At 36.5% G+C, this 25198-nt stretch overlaps 3 protein-coding genes and 1 pseudogene across 4 annotated transcripts; all 4 read left to right on the top strand.

Moving 5' to 3' along the window:
• Positions 1-724: 724 nt before the first annotated feature.
• Positions 725-8145, top strand: LOC147277132 (TMV resistance protein N-like). Of its 2 annotated transcripts, XR_015123861.1 has the most exons (7): positions 725-1594; positions 1721-2819; positions 3210-3485; positions 3609-4544; positions 4708-6068; positions 7078-7214; positions 7904-8145. XR_015123861.1 is itself a non-coding variant. In XM_086254232.1 (5 exons), the coding sequence occupies exons 1-5, from the start codon at positions 1101-1103 to the stop codon at positions 5782-5784; spliced, it is 3882 nt and encodes a 1293-aa protein (XP_086110358.1). In that variant the 5' UTR covers positions 725-1100; the 3' UTR covers positions 5785-6374. The 2 variants fall into 2 exon arrangements, 1 of the variants encoding a protein (XP_086110358.1); XM_086254232.1 differs by lacking the exons at positions 7078-7214; positions 7904-8145 and having other exon boundaries at positions 4708-6374.
• A 3836-nt stretch (positions 8146-11981) lies between these two features.
• Positions 11982-12475, top strand: LOC147277131 (auxin-induced protein 10A5-like). Its single transcript, XM_086254236.1, has one exon. It carries the CDS (start codon positions 12260-12262, stop codon positions 12425-12427), a length of 168 nt encoding a protein of 55 aa, XP_086110362.1. The 5' UTR covers positions 11982-12259; the 3' UTR covers positions 12428-12475.
• A 4497-nt stretch (positions 12476-16972) lies between these two features.
• On the top strand, positions 16973-17287 carry LOC147277130 (auxin-responsive protein SAUR21 pseudogene; annotated as a pseudogene).
• A 5759-nt stretch (positions 17288-23046) lies between these two features.
• On the top strand, positions 23047-25025 carry LOC147277129 (pentatricopeptide repeat-containing protein At2g13600-like). The gene has a single exon (XM_086254234.1). It carries the CDS (start codon positions 23055-23057, stop codon positions 24486-24488), a length of 1434 nt encoding a protein of 477 aa, XP_086110360.1. The 5' UTR covers positions 23047-23054; the 3' UTR covers positions 24489-25025.
• Positions 25026-25198: the final 173 nt, after the last annotated feature.

Below are 25198 nucleotides of genomic sequence, written 5' to 3'. Positions count from 1 at the left end.
TTCAGTGTGCTCTTCAAAAGGAGTTTTTCTTGAAAGAGAACAATTATGTTATTATCTCCATTTTGTCTTGCCTAAATATGTGAAAATACTTGCAATCTTGCAGAGCTCTGCTTGTTTCTAGGCCTAAAGATGACACTATCATATATCCCCCTTTTCTACCCCAGGGTTCAAATTGTCACACAACCTCACTCTATTTACATGCTGTTCCATGAGGAGATTCCATCTTGCCTAAACTGAATGCCAAGAGAAACCATAGTATGTAGGATTTAGGGGTTTTTATTCTAAGGAAATGTCAACAAGATTCGGTCTGCATGATCTAGAAACTAGATTTTTGAAATCCATAGAAAAAAAAAAAAAAAAAAAAAAAAAAAAAAAACTAATTATCTAAAGGGCAAAAGTATCAGATGAAGAGGCTAATCTTGTCCACAAAATTGACATTGATATGTGCTTGTCAAGATATTTTAGACATAGGGATCACAAGATTGTCCCTCTGTTCATATTAAGAGTCAGCAACTTGATTAAATAAGAGGCTGCCTATCCTCAACAAGGCAACTTCAGAAGGGGTCCATCAAGTCTTTATATCAGACATGATTGGGTTAAAGACAATCCAACAAATGTAGAGTCTCAATCACTGCCAAATTCTTTGATGATTTGGAAGGCAGAAGCATGTGATCCTTCAAACTCTTACGTCTCCCTATAGCATCCTCTACACCACTCACTGCACATTTCAGTATTGATATTCCTATCTACCATTCATCTATATATATGAACACATTACTGTACAAGCCAAACCAAGTTCTCACATTGTCCACTAGAAAAATCTTCTCTTTCTTCTTCCCAAGTCTCTGTTGAGAATTTCAAGTCCATCTTAAGAAAGAAATCATCTATAGATAGGTAGACATGGCTATTCGATTGCCAGCTATTATGCATGCTAAGAAGTTCCTCTCTTTCTTCGCACTCACATCAGGCAGGTAGTAGGAAACTGCAGTTTTATATGATACAAATTAAATCAAGTACAATCTTTGAGATGAGTATACCATTCCAAACTCTTTGAGGCTGTTTGGTTATCTGACTTGCAAACACGCAGTAGTATAGCTTCTATGGCCAGTCAAGGAGAGTCTTCATCTTCTTCCTTCTCCCATTCATGGACCTATGATGTCTTTCTCAGTTTTAGAGGTGAGGATACTCGTTATAATTTTACAGACCATTTGCACAACGCTTTGATTCAGAAAGGAATTCGCACCTTCAGAGATGATGATGAGCTTAGAAGAGGTGAAGAAATATCACAAGCGCTTCTCAAAGCAATTGAAGAGTCAAGGATCTCTATCATCGTCTTCTCTCAAAACTATGCTTCCTCGAGGTGGTGCTTGGATGAACTCCTTAAAATCCTTGAATGTCAAAAATCAAAGCAACAATTGGTTGTGCCAATTTTTTACAAGGTGGATCCCTCAGATATTCGGCACAATAGAGGTAGTTTCGGTGAGGCACTTGCCAAACATGAATGCAAATTCAAGGATAACATGGATAAGGTGCAAAAATGGAGGATAGCACTTTCCAAAGCAGCAAATTTGTCCGGCTGGCATTTTTTGGATGGGTATATTCTAAACCAGTGTTGTGTCCTCTTATTTTACATGGAAAAAAAAAATCCTTTTCTTTTTTAATATATATAGAGATTGAATTGTCAACTCACTAGATATTTTGTACGCTTTTGAATTGGCAGATTTGAGGCTCAACTTATCAACAAGATGGTTAAGGAGATATCAGTCAAAGTTTCAAATACAGATTTGGATGTGGCGGTGCATCCAGTTGGAATAGAGTCTCCTCTACAAGACATGGACAAGCTTTTAGATGTCGAGGCAAATGATGTCCGGATGGTAGGGATATGGGGGCTTGGTGGAATTGGTAAGACAACAATTGCCAAAGCTGTTTATAATTCTATTGCCCATAAGTTTGAAGGCAGTTGTTTTTTGGTAAATGTTAGAGAAACATCAATGAAACATGGAGGCTTAGTCCAACTACAAGAGACTTTGCTTCATGATATTCTAAGGGACATAAACTTGAAGGTGACTAGTGTTGATAAAGGAGTCAATGTGATAAAGACAAGACTGAGTCATAAAAAGGTTCTGATAATTCTTGATGATGTGAATGAACGGGAACAGTTAAACTACTTAGCTCGAGTGTCTGAATGGTTTGGTTTGGGCAGTAGAATTATAATAACAACCAGAGATAAGCGTTTGCTAACTGTTCATCAAATTAATTTAATACATGAGGTCAAGAAATTGGGTGATCATGAAGCCATGAAGCTCTTTTGTTGGAATGCCTTCAAAACAGATGAACCTTTGGATGATTATGTGAGACTCACGAAATGTGCAGTAGACTATGCTCAAGCTCTTCCATTGGCTTTGATAGTTTTAGGTTCTCATCTATATAGTAGAAGCATAGATGAATGGCAAGATGCATTAGATAATTACAAAAGAATTCCTAACAAAGAGGTCCAGAGTGCTCTTGAAATAAGTTACAATGCATTGGAAGATTCTGTGAAGGATGTATTCCTTGACATTGCATGTTTCTTTAAAGGTGGAAGGAAGGAATATGTGGTAAAAATACTTAAAGCTTGTGACCTCAACCCTGTGATTGGTATTGAAGTGCTCATAGAAAAGGCCCTAGTAAATATTGACCAATATGAAAGGATTTCGATGCATGACTTGATAGAAGAAATGGGTAAAGAAATAGTTCGTCAAGAATCGCCTACTGAGCCTGGCAAGCGTAGCAGATTGTGGTTTCACGAGGATGTTTATCATGTTCTAACAGAAGATACAGTAAGTATAATATATATATATATTCTATTATTCAATTTGGTAATCAAGAACTTAATGCATCAGTTTGAGGTCATTTCTTTTTATTATCAACACCGAATTTGTAAAATTGTTGGCCAAAAATTAGCTTGGTATAGATTTGATTGTACACAATCGTGTGTTTGGCTTGAGCAAGCGCCTCCTTGGCTTCTTCCTTAGTTGAACCATGATGTTTTGATTTGGTTGAATTCAATTGAATGAAGTTGCCTTTGGGTTTTTTCTCCCAAAAAAAAAAAACTTGAGTAGCTAATTTTCTTTCAAAATCTTATTGAAAAATATATCGAATTGTAAACAAGTTGATTTATTTGATAAAGAAATTGCTTTTTAATGCTATTGTTTTTTCATACTATATAGGGAACCGATCGAATTAGAGGTATCCTAGTAAACTTGCCTAAACCAGATGAGATACCCTTGGCTGCTCATTGCTTGTCAAAGATGAAAAATCTCAAATTTTTTATAAATTGCAATGCACGCCTTTCTGGAGACGTTGATTATCTCCCCAACAATTTGAGATTGCTTGATTGGGCTGAATATCCATCACAATCTTTGCCATCTAATTTTTATCCAAGGAAACTTGTTGCTCTCAATATGCCTCGTAGTTGCATGACACGACTATGGAAGGGATTGAAGGTACTTTAAATTACTTTCATCCATTGTAAGAGTTTATTTGTTGATATTATGTTGTAAACTTCTTTGAAGCTTAACAATATCTAATCCTTTCTTTTTTTCTTTTTTTCTTTTTTCGTGTCACAGAATTTGCAAAATCTGACATCTATGGATTTTTCTGGGTCTGAATTTCTAACAGAAATCCCTGACTTCTCAAAAATCCCAAACCTAAAGAAGTTGTATCTAAATGGCTGTACAAGTTTAGTTGAGGTTCATCCTTCTGTTGGATCTCTTGATAAACTTGTTGAACTGAGAGTTGATTACTGCTTAAAACTAAAAATGTTTCCAAAACTAGTCACCATGAACTCTCTGGAGGTGATATGTTTTCGTGGTTGTGAAAGGCTTGAGAGTTTCCCAGAAATTGCGGGAAAGATGGTATCCTTGGAAAGCATAAGTCTATCGGCCACTGCCATTAAAGAAGTGCCGTCATCAATTGGGTATGTCATTGGGCTTCTGTGGTTAGAGCTAAATGAATGTAATAACCTTACAAATCTGCCATTGGGCAGCATTTATGAGTTAAGACATCTTCAAGTATTGAGTCTCGATGATTGTCCAAAACTTGTTGGATTATCAAATAAGGTGAACTCCGGTGCAGAATCACTTTCTTCGGTGAATCCAACTAACTCAAACATTTCAGTACCTCAGACATTGGAAATCTCGATGAGAAGAGGCAATTTATCAGAAAGTGATTTCCTTCCAACTCTTGATTGGGTGTACGCATTGACAACACTTGATCTATCAGAAAGCAATATTGTTATTCTTCCAGTAAGAATTATGGAATTTGTCAACTTGTGGGCTCTTTGTTTGAGTGATTGCAAGAGGCTTCGAGAAATTCCAGAGTTTCCACCAAAGGTAAGACACGTAGAAGTTGGAGGTTGCGAATCATTAGAAATATTTTCAAAATTGTCAGACGTATTGGAAGATAAAGAGCGACCTTTCTATGAGATCAACTTGTTCAATTGCAAAAGACTCTGTGACAATCTGGGTTGTAACATGGCAAAGTGGGAAAATATTTTAATGAAGGTCTGTCTCTCTCTCTCTCTCTCTCTCTCTCTCTCTCTCTCTCTCTCTCTCTCTCTCTCCATAATAAAAAAAAAAAAAAAAAAAAAAAAACACACACACACACACACATATATATATACAAAAAGTTCAGATTAGATTATGGTACGTTATTACTGTGTTACAGGTATGGCCAGAACACCAAGAGTTTGGAGTTGTTTTCCCAGGGAGTGAAATTCCAAAGTGGTCCAAGGAAGTGAAGTTTCAAAGTGGATTGGTTTCTGCGGATGAAGGTGAACGGGTTATCTGTGAAGTTTGTATTGAAATCCCTGGAAATTTCAAATGGGAGAATGCAGGATTGGTACTCTGTCTTGTTTTTAAAATTGAAAAGTTGTTCTCATGTAATTTTAGAGCCAACGTTCACATCAATGAATACAGTTGTGTGGCTCAGAGTCAGATCAAGTGTCCGTATTCTTCAGAGTCAGATCATGTGTGGCTCCAGTATATTTCAGGATGTGAAATCAAGTCGCGATTAAACAAAGTCAATTCCAGTCCAATTTTGCGGTTGCCTCGTATGTGTCGAGTTGAATTTACGGCCGTGGTCGTGGACCGGGAGTATTTTGATGAAACTTATGCGTTACCTAATACGCCTAGTGTACGGGTGTCCCGCTGCGGGGTCCAGCTAGTATGCCACGAGGATGGTCGTAAGGAGCAGGGGATTTCCTTGTGCTTGGAGCCAATGAATTCTCAACATAATGAGGCTGGCGGAGCCTCAGATGTGATGGAAGTCGATGAATATGATGATGATGGGAATGTGGTTCATCATCATCATCAACAAGAGCAGGGGCTTTCCTCGTCTTTGCACAATGGCATTACAAGATCGATGTACTTTAAAAGCGCCATGATGGCAGTCAACGGTACTGATCATCAGCAAGAGCAGGGGAATTCCTTGTCTTTGGAGCCAATGAATCACCAAAAAAGGCCTCGTGGAGCATCACTTGTCACGTCAGTCAATGTTGGCGAGCAAGAGCAGCAATGGCTTTCCTTGTCTTTGGAGCCAATGAATCCTCAACAACAGAATGAGCCAGGTCATGCTGGAGCCTCTGCCTCAGATGTTATGGAATTAGTCGATGAATATGATGATGATGACACGAATGTGAATGTGGATCATTATCATCATCATCAACAAGAGCAGGGGCTTTGCTCTTGTTTTCATTGCTTTTGTTTTCTGGCGGATTTGGCTTTCTCAAAGTGGGGCTTCTGACGTTGTTTTTCGTTCACCAGTTTTGATGGTAGCATTTGTGCACATCGCTAACCCACCAGCTCCTCCTATGGTAACCCTAAACCCTATCATCATCATCAACAAGAAGAGCAGTGGATTTCTTTGTCTTTGCAACCAATGAAGAGTCCTCCTAGTCCTAGAAAGCGGAAGCATATGCATGACCAAGACCAGCCATCCACTTCCCACTCACACAATTACTAGGATGAGTGTTTAATTTGCACTCAACCAAACACTCCATCTTACTTAATCGATTCAGACTTTGAGAGGTAAGTTGAACAACCCTTTGTTGATATTCTCTAGCATTTTGTGTGGAGTTCTTCTTGGATTAATCCTTGTGTTGTTTTGGGTTAATTCAATATGCCCAACAAATGTTTGGTAATAGTCGTAAGAGGATTTTGGTTTCATGGACTTCAATTGAGTGGTGGAGATAGTGTCATGTATTGTTGGGAATTAATTTAGATCACATTAGCGTAAAAAAAGAGGCTTAACAATGGATAGTAAATTATGTGAATGTTTGTTGCAATATGAAAAGTTATAAAGTCCACGGCTAGAATAGTATGTTAATTTTGTTAGTCCGTATTTTGCTAACTGTATGTTGATACACAAGTTTCGTCAAGTCATTAATGACAATAATCAAAACACAAAATGACAATTACACAAGCGAACATAAGGATGAATAGTGGTTTATCCGATCCCAATTAGATCCGGGTTACGTCTACTTGGTTGTGATTAGAGTTTCACTATAAATAATTGAAGAGTACAGAGAAATTTTAGAACCCTAGAGGAGACGTTATGAGTCAATCCCCTACTAAAGAGGTGGAGGGTCTTATTTATAATAGATGATAAGATCTTTACTTTTACAATTACCCTAATGGGCTACAACACAGCTAAAGTCTAGAATAGTATGTTAATTTTGTTAGTCCGTATTGCCCTGAATATGATCCTAAATTCTCAGAAAGAACTATGAAGAGTAGTTTAATTTAGATCCAGTTGAGATTTCAAATTATAATTTGGTTAGAGAACTAGCTAGTTTGGTGTTTGGCTATAATTTGGTCAAAGCAAATAAAGATCAAAATTTTTAGTGGCCAAATTTTTCATGGTTCTGTCAAGCTAGTGTTTGTTACTTGGCGGGGGAACAGCTTGAGTAATTTCATGATTTGCAGTTATTTATGCAGTTTACATTATTTGTAATCGATAATGATCTATATTCCTACATAGTTTAGACTAATTTCAATTAAGTTTTGCTCCTCTGGATTAACCAAGCTTGTTCTGCAGTGCTAATGAACAGCAGCCAAAAACTCTTTGTTGGGATGATCCTTATCCTCATCTTTGCTGAAGCATTGGCCCTCTACGGCCTCATCGTTGGCATCATCTTGTCTTCCCGAGCTGGTCAATCCAGAGCAGACTAAGAGGTAAGCATGCAGTCTAATATTCTTTTATTGCAATGATGTTAACTATTTGAACTTAATTGTTATCATATAGAAAATACAGGACTAAAATCACCAAAAATAAAAGTACAAGACCAAAATGGAAATTTTGTAAAAGTACAAGGACCAAAATTGACATTTGGCCTAAATAATAATGCTATCAGATTCAACTTTCAAATATAAGGGTTTAATTTGTTATATTTCCAAATTTGGTTGGGTGTAGTGAGTAAATGTAGTATTTTTAAGTAGTTGGGTTTTTTTAAGGAGACCTTAGAGCTTGTTCGTTGCCCAATCCTCTGATGTTGCTTTGTGATCTGCTCACACACATCTTACAACTTGCTCTTTAATACTAATTAGCTATTAAAGAAAAAATAATGAACATACATATGATTACACATTTACAAGTACTGATAGTTGTTGCTAATTAATGATTCTACTTTTACCTTCCTCTCTAGGATATAGGAGAGGATGCCATATATATACATCTTAGTTACTTTGTTATAATTATCAATCAATTATATCATAAAGCTTTAAATAAGGTGTCAGGTGTCACAATGAACTGTATGAATTTTCATACGTGACATTCACTTTTTCTATACTTGACATATAAATCATATAGAGCTTAGACATGTCTTCTAATTAAGATGTTAATTTTGCTGCAAACTTCTTTGCAGATTGAAGGTTACTCATTAAAATCAGGTTCTCAAATTTGGTTGATAGATTTCGCACGTCTATTATTGCGAATAGATTGTTGCGAGATTGGTATGTTGTAATTGTTTCGTTCAAGAAAGAAAAAAGGAGAACATCATTAATTGTTTTTCCTGGACCATAAATTGTACCATTATTTTTATTGTGTTCCTATCCAATATATGGATCATATGCAGACGAACTTACCAATATGAAGGGTTAAATTAAAGGCTAACCTCTTACGAGCACCATATACAGTTTCAATAGCTAATTGGTGAAATGGAGATGGATGGATCCGTATTTTGCTAACTGTATGTTGATGCACAAGTTTCGTCAAGTCATTAATGACAATAATCAAAACACAAAATGACAATTACACAAGCGAACATAAGGATGTATAGTGGTTTATCCGATCCCAATTAGATTCGGGTTACGTCTACTTGGTTGTGATTAGAGTTTCACTATAAATAATTGAAGAGTACAGAGAAATTTTAGAACCCTAGAGGAGACGTTATGAGTCAATCCCCTACTAAAGAGGTGGAGGGTCTTATTTATAATAGATGATAAGATCTTTACTTTTACAATTACCCTAATGGGCTACAACACAGCTAAAGTCTAATTTTAATACAAACAATAAGGCCCAATATTTTCAATGTAGGGCTCAACATGGCACAAAATGGGTATCAACATTGTACATAAATGGAACTTGGTGTGATAAACATTTGATGTGTAGTTTAATTAAAGGAAAATGCTAGGAGTACCATCTAAGTGGTGGGGCCCACCTCTATTAGAGAGATGGTACCCCTAGCATTATCCTTAACTAGCCTCTCGACGCGCGCTCTCGCGCGTGTCAATTGGCTCTTTTTATTGTGCATATGTTGAATTTGTTTGTCTATGGTTTGGATAGATTCTATGTTTTTGTGGGTGCCCGGCTTGCTTGTGGTGTAAAATTTAATACTTTATTTGACAAATAAAATGAGAAAGATAATGAAGACTAAAGAAAAAGGCTTGCAAGAACCAAGATTCAGTGATTTTATGATGGAATGCAAAATATTGTAAAAATCATTTAGACATATTTAGAGGTTGCTATATATAACTCTAAAATTTAGAATAAATGTGACAGCCAAGAAAAAGATGAGTGAATGCATAAGCAAATGAAAAAAAAATAAGAAAAGATCAGTCAGCTATGCACATTACAAATATGTGTTGATATGGATTTGCATATTAGACTTGATTCATATGGTATGCAAAATTTGTATATTAGGCTAGTCTCACCACGCTTCCACGTGTGCTAAAAGCTCTTACCTATTACGCATGTTGTTACATATATTTATTTATTACAGATAGAGGTCTTTTCTATTGTGCATATATTGTTTTTAGTGCCTCTATCTGTTTTATTGAACCACTTACTATACGGAAATTCTATGATAACTGCAGGCATTGGAAGCCTTGAAAGTATTGACCGTTAGATTAGCTCTAATTGATCTAACGGAATAGAAAAAAAAAATAATGGCTAACTGAATGCAAAGGGAATGATGTGAACCATTGAATTTTTTTTTTTTTTTTGGCCAGTATTGAATTTTCCTTAAAGCTGGGAAAATGTCAAAATTGGTTAGAGCATATGTATGTCACAATTGGTTAGAGAATATTTATGGTTAACATAGGTTCACTCTGATCTTCTTGGCCATGTTCTTTCTCTCCTTCAACTGCTTCCTTGACTTCTCCACCTTGGTATCAAGCCCATTCTGCCATATAAAAAACACTTTAGTGATATAACATTGGAAATATAAAACTTTCAAAACAGAAACAAAGAGTGAAATATTCAGAAACACATACAACTACCATAAAAGTATATGTTGTGCCAAAATTTGTTACATTAGACACATATCTAAGTATATTAAAAAGAAAAATCTTCCCCAGTCAGCCGCCCACCAGACAAATTTTTTAATTCACCCTTTGAAAAGTGTATCATTCAACATACACCCATAACTAAACTTATCAGAAAATGATGGTGAGTGTGTGTGTGTGTGTGTGCATGCGTGTGATTATATTAAAGATATTGATCTTGACTAATAAAAGTACAATTATCCATCAATAAGGTTTCTGAAAGATAATATCCAAGTGGCAATAAGTATACAACAATGGCATGGAATATTAAAAATTAAACATTGTTGATTTAGTATATCTACAGCCTGCTTTTTGGCACTTCCTTTAAAATAAGGAATTCTATAATTGCAAGAAGATTTAGAGCGAAAGTTCTCTTTTCTCAAAAACTAAAAGTTCTCTTCATTCATCTTAAAACTCCATTTTTAATATTCTTCGTCTCTATATGTGTGATCAGAGAGATTCAGAAGAACAATGCTACCACAAAGTTCACAGAATTTACTACAACAATATCATAAATGTCCTGGACTTTATTTTATACCAAAATATCCTTCATGTGAGGCAGAAGTTGTTCTCACTGTGATCAAGAATTGAAGTTAAGAAAATGGAGGAAATAGAAGTTCTGTACCCTCTTTTAAATTTCCAATTATTTCGGCTACCAATTGTGGTGTTGCCAGTTGTTTGAAATAATTAATTTCACAACTATTGTACCAATTTGGTTCTTAAGATGGGGCAGGGTCTAATTGGGACTATTTGCAAACTCACTTCACATGCACTTCATGGGTCTATTTTGCAAGGTGATGCAACAAAGCAACAAATATGGTACTAAATAATTAGCTTAACACATGCTACCAGTTAATAAAACACTTATCCCTATTGTTTGAGACAACAACTGAAGTTCTAATTTCATTTGGAAGATTCATGTTTATTTTGTCATTTACTAGATGTCTAGCCACCTCTTAGAAAATTAGAACTTGTATTTAATCTGACTCTTGCATTTTACATTTTTACTCCATATTCTACCTACAAAATGACATGGGTAGATCGAGTTTTTGTCTGCGGAATATTTTAAGGTCATTTGCCAAATATACTTAATTAGGTGAAAAATAAGCCTGCAGCAGCTAGATGTTATTTTTGAAAAATGATACTTATTGGACATGCAGTAGGTAATACATACATATCTACATAGCATATAATAACAAGACTAATCTGGTCTAAGTTAAGAGTGCTAATCTGTTCCTGTTGAGAAATGATAGACATATATGTCTGAAGCCTGTCCTGTATCCGAAGGAAGTTGGTCACTGAAATCAACAAATATATGCTCTCCAAAATTCCAAGTGTGGTTACTTGTTTGTATTGTACATACATCGAAATATCATTTGATAACAAGATTAATGTGGTCTGAAGAGTGCTAATCTGTTCGTGTCAAGAAATAATAGACATTATGTCTGAAATCTGTCACTCAAATCAACAAGAGGCTTTTCCTATCCACACCTCTAAAATTCCAGGTGGGGTTACTTGTTTGTAGGTTGTCATAAAAATGGTTAGGCATAATGTTATACAGACTTAATAACTACCTAGTTCTTGAGAATGAAATAGAAGACACAGCCTGATGTAGAACGGATGGCGGAGAAGTTTATGCAACAGCTTGATCGTCGCAAACCCAAGAAATTGGGGAAATGATTTCTACTAGTCGGAGGGTTTGGCTCAGAACGTGGTACTAATGCATATCGTTGCGAAGGGAATCGCGAGACGAATCAAACTCATCGCTGTGCCATGACGTATGGGCTTTTTCGGCCATCCGAGATCGTTTAGGGCCTCAAAACGGCATTTTAAACTTTTAGACATTTTATTTATTTTCGTTTATATTTTATTTGGGTTTGTAATTATCCGTGGGCCTTAATTATATGGTTGTTTGCGCCCTAGGGTTTCGTTAAGCGTACTTAAGCAATTTTTACAATTGCTAGCGGATTATTCTATTATTATTTTTATCAAACTAATTGTTGAGGTTTTCTCTCAATTTCCTGGTGGATTCCAGGCTTCTTGTTCTTCTAGGTTTACGTTTGTAAACCTCTGGCTGATTGTACTGCATCACAGCCATGTGATCCTTCAAATGCTTATGTCTCTTGCCAACCCCCACAAAATTGCCTCCACACAACTCCTCCCACATTCCACATACTTTCTTATACACCCTTTCATCTATATATACACACTCTCACATATCCCATACACAGATCAAGTCCTCAAAATCTTTAAACTTTTCTTCAAGTCAATTTTGAACTTGATCATCAACCTCTTTTGAAGTGATAATTTAGACTTGAAAATATGGCTATCCGATTGCCTGGTGTTATGAATGCTAAGCAGATTCTCCGCCGAGGAAGTTTGTTTGCAAACCGAGCAGCTTCAGCACATGTAGGTGTTCCAAAAGGCTTCTGTGCAGTTATGTTGGAGAGAGTGAAATGAAGAGATACATGGTTCCAATTTCACTCTTGAGTCAGCCTTCATTTCAAGAGTTGCTGAGTAAGGCAGAGGAAGAATTTGGATATGATCATCCAATGGGGGGACTCACAATCCCTTGTAGAGAAGAAATCTTCATTGATCTCACTTCTCACTTAAAGGGGATGTGATTCATGGTACAAATATAACTTGCCAAAGACAATTTTGTAAACTCCTGTAAATTTTGTGGAAATTGTATGATCAATTGAGAAAGTTTCAAATAGAAAATATTTTTGACAGTTGACACTATATTTTGTTGTATCAATTCTGGAATTAGCAACGATTAATGGAAATTGTTCTATTATGATTCAGAAATGATTACCTTTTAACCTTCTTTTCCTGCTACTTTTTTGGGCAATTAAATACATCATGCATTAATTATAATCCAGGGTTGAGTCCAACCACTCACCTTCACGAGCAATTTATTAGTGTAACTGTAATACCCACATAGTGTTACTTATTCAGGTATGTTATAACACTGTGTATATTAACTAATACTATGCCCTAAAAGTATAAACTCGTCATCCACTCATATTATAATACATAGATTAGTAACACTACATAATAATGTTACGATCACATACAAAATTGTTTCAATCTTCACGAGCCTTCACACCACACATGCCGATATTTCCCAACACATAATGGTTATGAGATGGCTACGACCACATGTACTAGAACCTCCATGAATCTCAGAACTGCTACCAATAGAATACCAACAAAAATTTAGCAGGGAAAAGAGGGGAATAGGGTCTATTGGCACCAACTGACATAGCTGTGTGGATCATGTTTTGCTACTTTTTGGCAATAAATTCATATCAGAATAGGAATTGAGTCATTAAATTCAAGGCCGAATGGCACAAATGTCATCCAGATTTTGAGGCTTGTGCGTAAATGTCATTCAATCTTTCAATTGCGACAATTTTTCATCCAATCTTTCAGAATTGTGCAAATTTGCCATCTGCCGTCAATTTCATCCATTCACCAGTTAAAATTAAGGGTGTTTTCATCAATTTATCTCAAAAAATATTTAATAAATATATAAAATATATATTTATTTCTTTTGCAAAAACAGATCCTCTCTCTCTCTTGTCTCTCTTGGCCAGTGGCTGGGTGGGTGGCGAAAAGAGAAGGAGAAAGGGGAAAAGGGAAGGGTGGATGGCGCGGGGGTGAGTGTGTGGGGAGAGGGGGAGCCCGGGGGTGTTGCTGGGAGAGGGGGGTGGGTTGCGGGGTGAGAGGCGGGGGGCTGTTGCTGGGTGGGGGTGCGACAGGGCTGGGCTGTGGGTGGGGGGTGCGATGGAGCTGGCTGGGCAGGGCTAAGGCTGGGCTGGTGTGGGTGGGGTGGAGAAGAAGAATGTTTTTTTTTTTTTTAATTTGATTTTTAATTATATTTAAATAAAAATTTTATTTAAAATTCAAATTTAACAAAATATTCTAATTTAACATAAATTATAACAGCAGACGACAAATTTGCACAATTGTGATAAAATGGATGGCAAATTCTCGTAATTAAAAGATTGGACGGCATTTGTGCACAAGCCTCAAAGTCTGAATGGCATTTGTGCCTTTCGGCCTAAATTCAAAAGTGGTTGTTGCAATTAATTGGGATACTTGTAGGTCACACTTCATGCGCTCTTCAAAAGGAATCCTAGCAAGTTGATGCACAAGGACAACAAAATTCCGGTGTATACTAGTCAAGGCTTTTTTGGCCTGTTTCCATGCCTTGGACATGTACGTCATGTTGGTTTTGACATTTAATCGAATGACTTGTCGACATTGTAAGAATACAACTGTACTTGAGGATCATGCCAGGCCAGCTTGAGAGGAGCCCAATGAGGCAATATTTTAGCCTAAAAAATGATCCCAACTAGATCCAATTCTATATTATTTCAAGCAAACAAGAATGATATATTGTGTTTATTTAATTCTAAATAAAATACCCCGACTCAAGTTAAAAGGCCCAATTCTTTGGGCTAAACTTATTGCTCAAATACCCAATAATTTCTTTTTTCTTTTTTTTGGTCATGAAGTAGGCAATAAATTTATATAACAAAAATGCTATTCGACTTTACAAGTGGTTTTTTTTTTTACCAACTAATTATTAGTCTAGTAATATTTTATCACAATATTTAAAACATTCCAAGTTTGAATCGCTCATCTAGATAAAAAAATAAAAAAAAAATGGTACTAAGGACCTATTTGGTTCGCAAAATTAATTTCTTGAGAAATCAATTTCTAGGAGAAAAGGAATGTAAGATTTATATTTCCCTGTTTGGTAATGTTGAAAAGTAAACCAATAATTCCATTTTTATTTCCATTCATTTGTTTGGTTTGTGCAGGAATAGGAAATAAATTTGGTCTAGTTTTCCAGTTATACCCTTATTTATTAAACACAAGAAATATTTTTTTAAATTAATTTAATAAAATATCAGGGTTAATTTAGTTTACAAAATAAGCAATAAATGTTTTCCCAAGAGGGGAAAAACAAAACCCAAGCTCCAACAAGGGTTTCATTTTCCCCCAAATAAGGGAATTCAAACATGTGAATAGAATTGATTTCTCATTTTCAGGCTTCTAAAACTTAAACCAAACGGGCCCTAAAGGGTTGAAGCCCAATAAAACAAAATAAACACTAACGAGAAATTATCTGGGTTTTACCACACCACACAAATCCTCTATTAAAGCTACACACAAAGGGAAAGGCTTATCAAGGTACAAGTAGCCCAAATTAGTGTTGAAATCCAAATTCAAAATCAAAATAAATTATTTGTATATTTGTGTGAGACCCATTTTATAATCCACCTCAAACCCCAAAAAATTAGACCTTTAAAAATGGTCAAGGCTTGTTGGGCGGTGGGAACCCGACCCTATATTTAGGAATTTGGGCCGGCCCGACCCAATATTATGGGCAAGCCCAGCCTACCCCATTTGTTCATAGGACATGGGGTATACATCTTTTGTCAAGAGCCAATTTGGCCCAGCCCTATATTAAAAGTTATAATTGTTAAAATTAAGACTTTTTGTATTCTATAATTTAATTCATTCTTTTTTACAAGTAAAACATTTAGTTCAAGTGGTATGATGATGGAGTGAGATTCTAATAGATCCCAAATTCAAACTTATTTTAATCAAATTAATATTTTAGTTAACCAAAGAATGGCAAAAAAATAATTAACCAAAGAGTGGCCCATATGACTCAAGACATTTGGTAGGGCCAAATAGGCTCGGCCTAAGGACCCGTCCATAGGCCCGTAGGCCCTTGGGTAAGGCTTAGGTCTAGTTTATTTGGCATAGGGCCGCCTAACCCACCCATCCCTTAGGTCAAAAGCTTAGGATTGGGTAAGGCCCGGACCCTCCTTTTCTAGGGCTGGCCCCAGCTCAACCTATTTTACAGGCCTACACAAACTTTAGGGAGAGTGAAAAAAGGAGGGACTGAACTATTAAATAGTGATAATATAAAGGCCAGTTCTATTCCGACCACCTTAAATTGCTGAGTTGACCACCCTATTTCAAAATTCTAACTTTACCCTTAAAACAAAAAATTTCAATTTTGTTCGTCGGGTCATTCGACAGTTATCTACCGAAATATTTATGATTATTCGACAGTTATCTGCTGAACATTGGTGGATTATTCGGTGGATAACCACCGAATGGAAATGAAAAAGGCATTCGACAGTTATCTGTCGAAATATTTGTATTTATTCGACACTTATCTGCCGAACATTGGTGGATGTTTCAGTAGATGACCACCGAATGAATCTGGGTGATTTCATCATGTTTTTGCAATAAAGGGTAAAATAGGAAAAAAGTTGAAAAAAATATGTTAGGGTGGTCAACTCAGCAACTAAGGGTGGTCTCCATAGCCTCACTCTAATATAAAATAGTTGTTAACCTTTGCTTCAATCCTTTCGGAAGCTCTCTTTAGTGATGAGTATCCCATGAATTTTCTAGCAATGCTATTCAAGAGGACTGAGAAACGTAGCAAAGAGGTTGCAAGAGAAGGATTGGCCTACAGAGACAAAAACTCATCAAATATTTTGTAATTTTGTGAGAAATAAAAATTCAACACTGTTTGTCTACCGAGAGATCTTGTCTCCATTACTTACAAGTTGGGTATGTATTAGCTGACAGTAGTAATTAATAACAAGATATTTAGAGGACTTAATATATAATAATATTATTGAGATAGCCCCAATCTGATCCATATAGTGTTTACATGTTGTCAAGAAATTTCAGACATATATATGTCTATGGCTGCCCGCTATTTAAGGCCAACCACTAAAACTAATTAACAAGAGCTAGCACTAGCTTTTCCTCACTAGATCCCGTTCACAAGTCATGTGGTCACAAAAATGGTTGGGCACAAGAGTCCCAACAAGTACACAGTCACATTCAGTAGCAACATTTTGGGGATGAGTTTGAAGACACAACCATGTGACCTTTCCAAACATTTATGTCAACAATTATTCCGTACCCAATTTCCTTCACAAAATGTACAAAACTCTCTCTTGATCCATAGGGTTGTCTCCACACTTTGGTTCCTCTATTTATACTCGATTATCATCCCACCGAAAATTGCAATTCGAGTCCTCGATCACATTGAGAAAATCTTTGCTCTCCAACTTGATCTTCTAATCAAAGTGTTACTTATAATTAAGCTGCCCTCTTAATTAACCATGGGTATTAATCAATTTCGGGGCATTGTGCAAGTTAAGCAGATGCTGCGCCAGTCGAGCTTGTTTGCGAACAAAGCAACAACTTGTACTACTGCATTAGGTGTTCCAAAAGGCTACATTGCAGTATATGTTGGAGAGAGCGAAAAGAAGCGATTTGTGGTTCCGATATCCTTCTTGAATCAGCCTTCGTTTCAGGAGTTGCTAAGAAAGGCAGAGGAGGAATTCAGATACAATTATCCGATGGGGGGACTCACAATTCCCTGCAGAGAAGACATCTTCATTGACCTCACTTCTCGCTTGAATGGATTGTCATGATCATTAACAGCATGCACTGCACTAATTATTGATATCATTCTTGTAATGTTAGCAGAGAAAATTTTGTAAAAGATTCTTTTACATTCTTTTCTTGTCTTCCTTTGATCTTCAGCCAGATCAAATTGTCTGACCACCCAAAATTAAAGTTGATGAAATTCATTGAATTTTTTCTTTTAAATTCTTAAGATCGATGCATGTTCTCATGGTGCATATCTTTTCTTGTTTCAATCTATGGTTCAATGTCATCATTGTTATATTATCCGGTAAACAATATATATCAGGAAATTTTGGACACTAGCTCAACTTTAAGCCCGTCAAAGATACTATTTTTGTGGGGTAATCTTAAAATTACAACCACTGAATGGTGTTTGAACTCCCCTTGAGTAATGCACAAAACTTGTCGAGTAGTACTCGAAGTTTATGTAGTGCCCGAAGCTTGTCAAGTAGTGCTCAATGCTTGGGGATTATATTTTTAAATTTTGAAACAAAAAAAGGGCCTAAAAGTCTTTGTTTTGTACGAAGGCTAAAAGTCTTTTAAATAAGCAAAAATAGCTAGTTTCTACTTTTTAAAATTTCTCGACAATGCCTCGGCTCCTTGTCAACATCAATGATATTTGGCTGAGAATAGAACTCTTTTTTAATATGTCGTGAGTGTGTGTATATAAATGCGAAAAGCCAAGTCACAAAAGAAGATTAAATTATATCATGGATAATCAAACTTACCTAATTTAAGTGGTGACGAGAGATGGAGTAATGAGTTAGAATTATGATAGGTTAAAAGTTTTTGTTTGTTGATAACAGATTAAAGAATTTAAACTACCCTAATAAAAAGTGACTATTGTGTAATTTTTTATTTTGGTTATATAAAACTTTAATCCAACGATATTGGCAGTGGAATATTGGCACTCCACTTTTTAACACTTGGACTCCTGTTAATTTGAATGTTTTTATGTCTTATTATTACTTTAAATTCCAGAACTACCCTTAATATTCAGCATTTTAGCTTCACCTGCTATGTTTTCAGTCTTTTTCTAGCATTTGTCCTCTATTGTCTGCACCTCTTTATAAGTGATTAACAATGAATGATGAAAGATAAGATATAAGCAAAATCTCAAGGTTAGGGGAGCTTCATTCTCACATAAAACCCATGTTTTTAGACCCACCATCTCATTTATAAAGCAGGAAAAAAGAAAACACTTTTATTTTACATTTTAATGAATATGAAAGGGATGTAGTAGTTGTGACTTGTGAGAGATCGACCTTTCATTTCTGCACCAAAAGAATTAAGATCAAGGGGTTCTTTTTCTTCTTCTTCATGGATTCCTTATTACAAAAACAATAGCTTTTGCACATGGGTTTATTACAGAGAAGAGAAAAGGGTTCTTGTTAAATATATTGTTCGTAATACAATTGTAATCTCAATAGATAAGCATAAATGAAAGGTGTTTTGGATTACTGAAACGGGTAGAAGAAGGTGGAGCTAAAAAGTTACAGAAAATAAAAAAGATATTAAGGGTAGTTTTGAATATAAAGTAATAAATAAATATGAACAACATTAAAATAAATAGGAGGAGTGCAAGTGTATAAAAGTGGAGTTCCAATATCACCTCCCTAATTTTAAAGGGTATCTAATGTTGCAATTGACTATATTAGTTGTTTGGTTGCAAATGAGAATCAAGTTTAGTCTGTTTAGAATGAAGTTTGGAACCAAATTTGGGCATAGGGTCTATTGTCTAAGTTTTGGGTTGCAATTTGAGGTAGGGGCTCCAACTCGGGACATTGAGTTTGGTGTGTTGCAATGCCCTGTTCACTGTCAAGTTCACATACCGGCCTGAAATGTATGGTTTGACAAAAAAGTTGATATCTATCTGTTCCATTCCATTCCAATGTTGGTTCCACTTCATTCCATCAAAACCAAACATCACATATAATGCAAATTATTTTGTGGTAGAGGTTCTTGATTCTATATTTCTATCTCCTTTTTTTGTTTTTACCTGTATTCCCATTTTTTGTTTAGGATTTGTTTGTACACCCAAATCTCTGTAATCTTCTTTCATTTAAGAACATTATAATGATTAATATTAGATATGTCTGGGGCATGTCTCCAAAACAACAGGTCACATTGTTCTAATTTACAATATTCGGCAACCATGCATTAACTGTCCAATTAATATTTCCAATCTTTAGCTGGCCAACCCTTGGCATATTTGGACATTGTAGGACACTTAGGTTTGTGTACAAATCTACATCCACTGTTGAGCAACCAGCTGTCCACTACCAATCTTTTTATGGCACTCCATTGGCTTAATTGTTGTAGGGCATAGTAATTGGACCCAATATGATTTTCAAGTCCCCAATCTTTGTTGAATACTTTGAATTAAGTCAGAACCATGTGAAAGCCTCATCATCATTATCAGCTATGTTCCAATTTCTAACTTGTAAGCAATTAAAGCATATACCAGACCAAAAATGCCTCTACACCAATCACTCAAAGTCTCAAACAACCCCAAAGGATTTCATGCATACCACACATTATTCATATATATCTACACACGCATCATATGGCCAGTGGCCACAACTAAGCCAATTAAGTCTTCACATTCTCTGGTTCTCAGCTTTCCTTAAGAAAATTTAGGTGCCGTCTGTGGAATTGAGACTCGATGAGTATATTTAGTTTTATTAGACACTTTGCTCAACCAATATAAAATTAATATTCATGTGCAATCCCTTTTTAAGTGGTCGCACACCTAAAAAAAAAAAAATCCTTACCGGCAGTTTTTATGCTTATTCCAACTTACATTTAATGGTTCTTGTACCATATTGTATATCCATACTAAAAATTTAAACTATTAAGTTGAGAGAGTATATATAACGTTATTAAACACTTAGCCAACCAATAAAAAAGGATAAAACTAGTTGTTTAACATCTAGAAAGACATAGTGGCCAAAAATATAAAACATCTAGAAAGACAGAAAATACTGTATTGAAGCGGCCATGACTTTTGGCTATGGGCTTGCTCTGATATGCTTCCTTTGTTGTTTTCTTTGGGCTTTCTGTTTATTGCTGTTAGTTGTGTTGGGTTGGCCAATTCTCTTCTTGTTGTTGGGCTGCCCGTCATGTTTTCCTTGTCAAAAGAATAAGATTAAAATGAACAAACAAAAGAAAAGAAGGATTCTATGACCAAACAAAGGAGGGATTTTATTGATACCCAAAGTTGTTTTTTGTAAGGGTGGAATCGGTTTGGTAACCGACCCGAAACACCAAAGCAAACTACCGAATTGATCGAGATGGAATGCAACAAAAAAACACCCGCTGTCGAATCGATTAATGTCGGTTACTGACTTTTCGGGATCAATCAGCGATATTGGAGGTGCAGTTTGGTGGTTTTGTTGTTCCGAGGGGGTAGTTTCCATACCGCTTTAAACCTCCGGCATAGGCGGTGCGGTTCGGTTGTGCTACCAAAACCAACGAAGGAAGAACAATCATCGAACCGATCAGTTCAGATTGAGTCGGTGGTCGGTAAAAGTCGGTCAGTTGAGAAAAAATGCCAACCTTAGTTTTTTGGACACCTAGACTCCAAAGTTTTGTTCTTAGACTTCCTAATTTGTAAATAAAAAAGGAAAAACTTAAATTTAAGCTTGAACCTCCTCCCCCCACCAACCCACCAACAACTTCTCTCAATCCTAACTCTTCACTTCGCTACCATAGACCACTAGTAATCGGAGACAACTATGGTCGCCACTAACTCCTATCAACCTCCAATGTTGGTGAGGTAGGCGGAACCATGATGGTATGATGAGAAGGCATGATAAATAGAGAGAAAAAGAAGGGAGAGGTCAGTTACCGGTGGTTGAGGATGGTGCGGGGTTAGGGTGTTGTGCAACAACAATTGATCGATTGTGGGGTTGATAAAGATTCTTAATGAGATTTATTGGTTTAAGATTTAAAGTTCGTATTTTTTATTGAAGATATATAGAATAACTGCAATGTTTTAACAGTTGCGATTGAGATTGATGTGAACTTTCGATTGATTGAAATGAAGTGCCAATCAGCAAAATGAATCAACACCTCCAACTAATAGGGATCTACTAAGCAATGCAACTAGGAAACCTAGCTTCTATCAAAAGTTTTGAACTAGCATATGAAGCTAGGAGGAACTTTGCCTTGTATTGCTATCGATGCTGCTTTTTGTCCTGAAAGGTAAAAACAAAAGGGTATGTCGTTTTACGTAACAATATCTATTTTTTATAGTTAATGGACCTAAATTTACAAATTGAAAATTTAAGACAACAATTTAGGGCCTCACTATGCAAACAACAAGCTTGGTGAATCCTTAAGAAAAACAAAACATAATAGAAATTTGAGAAAAACTTTAGCGAGAATAACTATTGCCAACTCACCTTGCTAAATGGCACTACCATCCATTCAAAATTTTCCATTGGTTCCACTTTAATTACAATTTTCAATTTTTTCTACTCTAAAATTTACTTTTAGATAAAATGAAAAAAAAAAATAAAAAACAAACCAAGAACCCCAACCATCCACCCTCCCTCACCAGTGGCGGCATCATCATCGACGGCTCCCACAGTCAACGTTGGCCATCTTTGTCCCCTCCATCTCCTCTTACAACAGCCATCGATTAATTTTAATGAAGTAGTATTCTAATTTTTTGTAGTAAAAACTACAAACAGCCATTAGAAATTGCTTAGTGAATGGAGAAATATATTTGTAGTAGAGGTTTTAAGGAATATAGTTCAACAGATTGCCCCAAACAAAAAAAGAAGATCAAATAAATACAAAGAAAGAAATCTAAATTAAGTAGAGAATAGCAGAGAGAGGGGAATGGCTAGCCGGAGCTGCCGATCATTTGTTTTTTTTGTTACATTAGAGGGAATCGAATCATTGACCTATCCTAGTCCTAATTCATGGGCTTACCCAAAATCACTTAGGCTAACCCCAAGAGTCACCCCAATATCCTTGGATAAAGGGTGCTAATATACACCATTTTTTCTCTCATTATACACCCCTCTCGCTCATTTATTAAATTACAATTCTAACCTTAACCCAAAATGACCATAAAGGCCATGGACAACTCACTCATACCCAACCACACCAAGTTCCAACCTCACCACGCGCCAACGATTCAATCCACATGCCTCATTTCTCTCTTTGTCTTTTTCTTATATATCTTTCTCTCTTTATCACTCTTTCTCCGACCAGTTGCAGAGGCCGGTGACCTTGCCAGCTTCTAGAGAAAGAAGTGAGAGAGAGAGAGAGAGAGGAGAGAGAGAAAGAGAGATATATAGAGAGAAAGGGAGAGAGGAAAGATAGGGAATGAGAGAGAAAGGGAGGCCGACTGTTGAACCATCGATGGAGATAGTGGTCGAGGTCGGCTTCGGGGGTAGGGTTAGACTTGAGTGGCTAGGTTTTAATGGTTTTTTGTTTTTTTTTGTAATGAAGGTATTTAAAAAATTTGGAGGTGTGTTTTGAGAAATTAAATAAACAAAAAAGAAAAAGGGGTGTGAGGTGAGAAATTGCTGTGTAGTGTGAGAAAAAAGGGTGTGTATATAGCAACCCTCTTGATAAAAAGACCATAGAGTTGCATAGTGACCAAACTACCCCTATGGGATTTGAGAGAATAGATGCTGAAAGTACGAGGCATACGCATGCAGTACACACTAATTTTTCCTCACGTTACTCGTGCAACCGAACCTTACCAGTCTGTTTTGAAGTCCAACCATTTACCAGTCTGTTTTGAATGTTTTGATGTCCAACCATTCACTCTTAAATAAAGCACAAATCTTTGATGCCATTTCTCGTTATATACACCAAATTTCTCAAACCAAGAATCTCAGTGCCGTTAAGAAACTCCATGCTCACCTACTTACAACAGGCTTGCTTTTTACATCCCCTTATTTTCAAGCTAAACTCATCCTCTCATACACCAAATGCCTTCCCCAAAACAACAACCTTCAGACCTTAATAAACTTCTTCAAATGCATTAAACCCAGCAACCCATTACCCTTCAATGTGTTAATATCTGATTTTTGCCGAAATGGGTTTAGTTTTCTCGCCCTGAAAACCTTCTCTTTCATGCATAGTAGTGGTATTTCTATAGATACGTATGCTTTGTGTAGTTCATTAACTGCTTCATCTTCCATTAAAGATATTAACTTTGGTAGAAAGATACATGCCCATGTGACAAAATCAGGCTGGTGTTCTAGTGTTTTTGTTGGCAGTGCTCTGATTGATTTGTACGCCAAATCATTGTTCATTAAAGATGCAGAAATGTTGTTTGATGAAATGCCGGTTAGGAACACTGTTTGTGCAAATGCGCTTTTATCGGGTTATGGTGAGGCCAAGTTGTGGGTTGAGGCGCTAGAATTGATCCGCATGATGCCCGAACTGAGTTTGTATTATGATCACTTCACTTTATCGGCAACATTACGTGCATGTGCTGGGCTAGCTGCAATTGAATTGGGTAGGCAGGTGCATGCTTATCTCATCCGTTCAATTTACGATGTGGGAAGTGATGTGTTTCTGCAGAGTTCATTGATTGAAATGTATGGTAAATGTGGCCTGGTTGCCAAGGCTTGGAAAGTTTTCAATTTTGCTGGAAAAGGAGAGGGAAAGAGAGATGTGGTTATGTGGACTTCACTGCTTGGTGTATACGGTAGAAATGGACACCATAAAGAGGTCATTGGATTGTTCAGAGATATGTTGACTGAAGGAATTAACCCGGATGGAGTGGCATTTGTGACGGTCATCTCGGCTTGTGCTCACACCGGCCAATTGCATCCTGGCATTGAGTATTTTGAATCCATGGCTCGTGACTTTGGGTTGGAACCTGGTCCAGAGCACTACAGCTGTCTAGTTGATTTGCTCTGTAGGGCTGGTGAATTGGGTAAGGTGTGGAAGCTGGTTAATGAGATGCTTCATAAAGGTCACAGCAGCTGCAGTGTCTCTATGTGGGGGGCTTTGCTTAGTGCTTGCAGAGATCAAGGGGATATTGAATTGGGTAAACTTGCTGCTCAAAAGGCACTTGAGTTGGATCCTCAGAATGATGGTATTTATGTTATGTTATCGAACTTATATGCTAGGTTTGGAATCTGGCATGAGATTGGTCAACTGAGGGAGTTGATGAAAGAAAAGGGTTTAAGGAAAGATATTGGATGTAGCTGGATTGAAGTCACAAGTTGAATTGGTAGGCTTGCAGCTAATGGAATCATGGCATGATAGCATCTAAGCATAAGTCGAAACAGGGATAGGCCGAAAGGGATGGTAAACGGCTTTTGGTTTACTCCTATATGAAATTAAGAACTACTTTGCTTGTGTGTGGCACCTTGGAGACTGAACTGGACAATTCTCATGTTGACTTGGGATATAACCACAAGAAAATTTGAAGGTAAAACCTTCACAATTCACTTTGTCTTTATAGCTGCCCAAAAAGAATAGGAAATAATTGTAAAGAATGGTGGTCAGAGAAATGGTTCCAGAAGTCATTGAGCAGCAGTCTTTGTCTCTTTGAGTAGGCTGATTATGCTTGGGGCAGCTGCATATGCTCTTTGGTATAGATTGTTAAGTAATTCCATTTTCATTGCCAGACAGCAGGTGAGTGGAACCAGGATGGTGTCAACCATTGAAATGATTAATTAAATAAAACTCCCCTGAAAATTCCTATTTCCATAATTAAAAATTACTCTACTTTTGCATTCTTCATCCTAGCTATAATTAAAAAAATAAAAAACAAAAACAAAAATTTCATTCTTCATTTGGGCTGAACATATGTGGAAAGGTATGCTGAAATGTCTCTCAGTTTTCAGGGAGATGCTGAAGTACTAATTTTCCTGCCATACTGCACTGCACTTGTGCATTGATTGCACCAAGTGAATTCAATTCCCTAAATGCGA

The sequence above is a fragment of the Dryas octopetala genome, chromosome 8, assembly GCF_963921425.1.
Source record: "Dryas octopetala chromosome 8, drDryOcto1.1, whole genome shotgun sequence".
Taxonomy (NCBI): Eukaryota; Viridiplantae; Streptophyta; class Magnoliopsida; order Rosales; family Rosaceae; genus Dryas; species Dryas octopetala.
The sequence above is the reverse complement of the archived record's forward strand: the minus strand, read 5'-3'. Positions and strand labels throughout refer to the sequence as shown.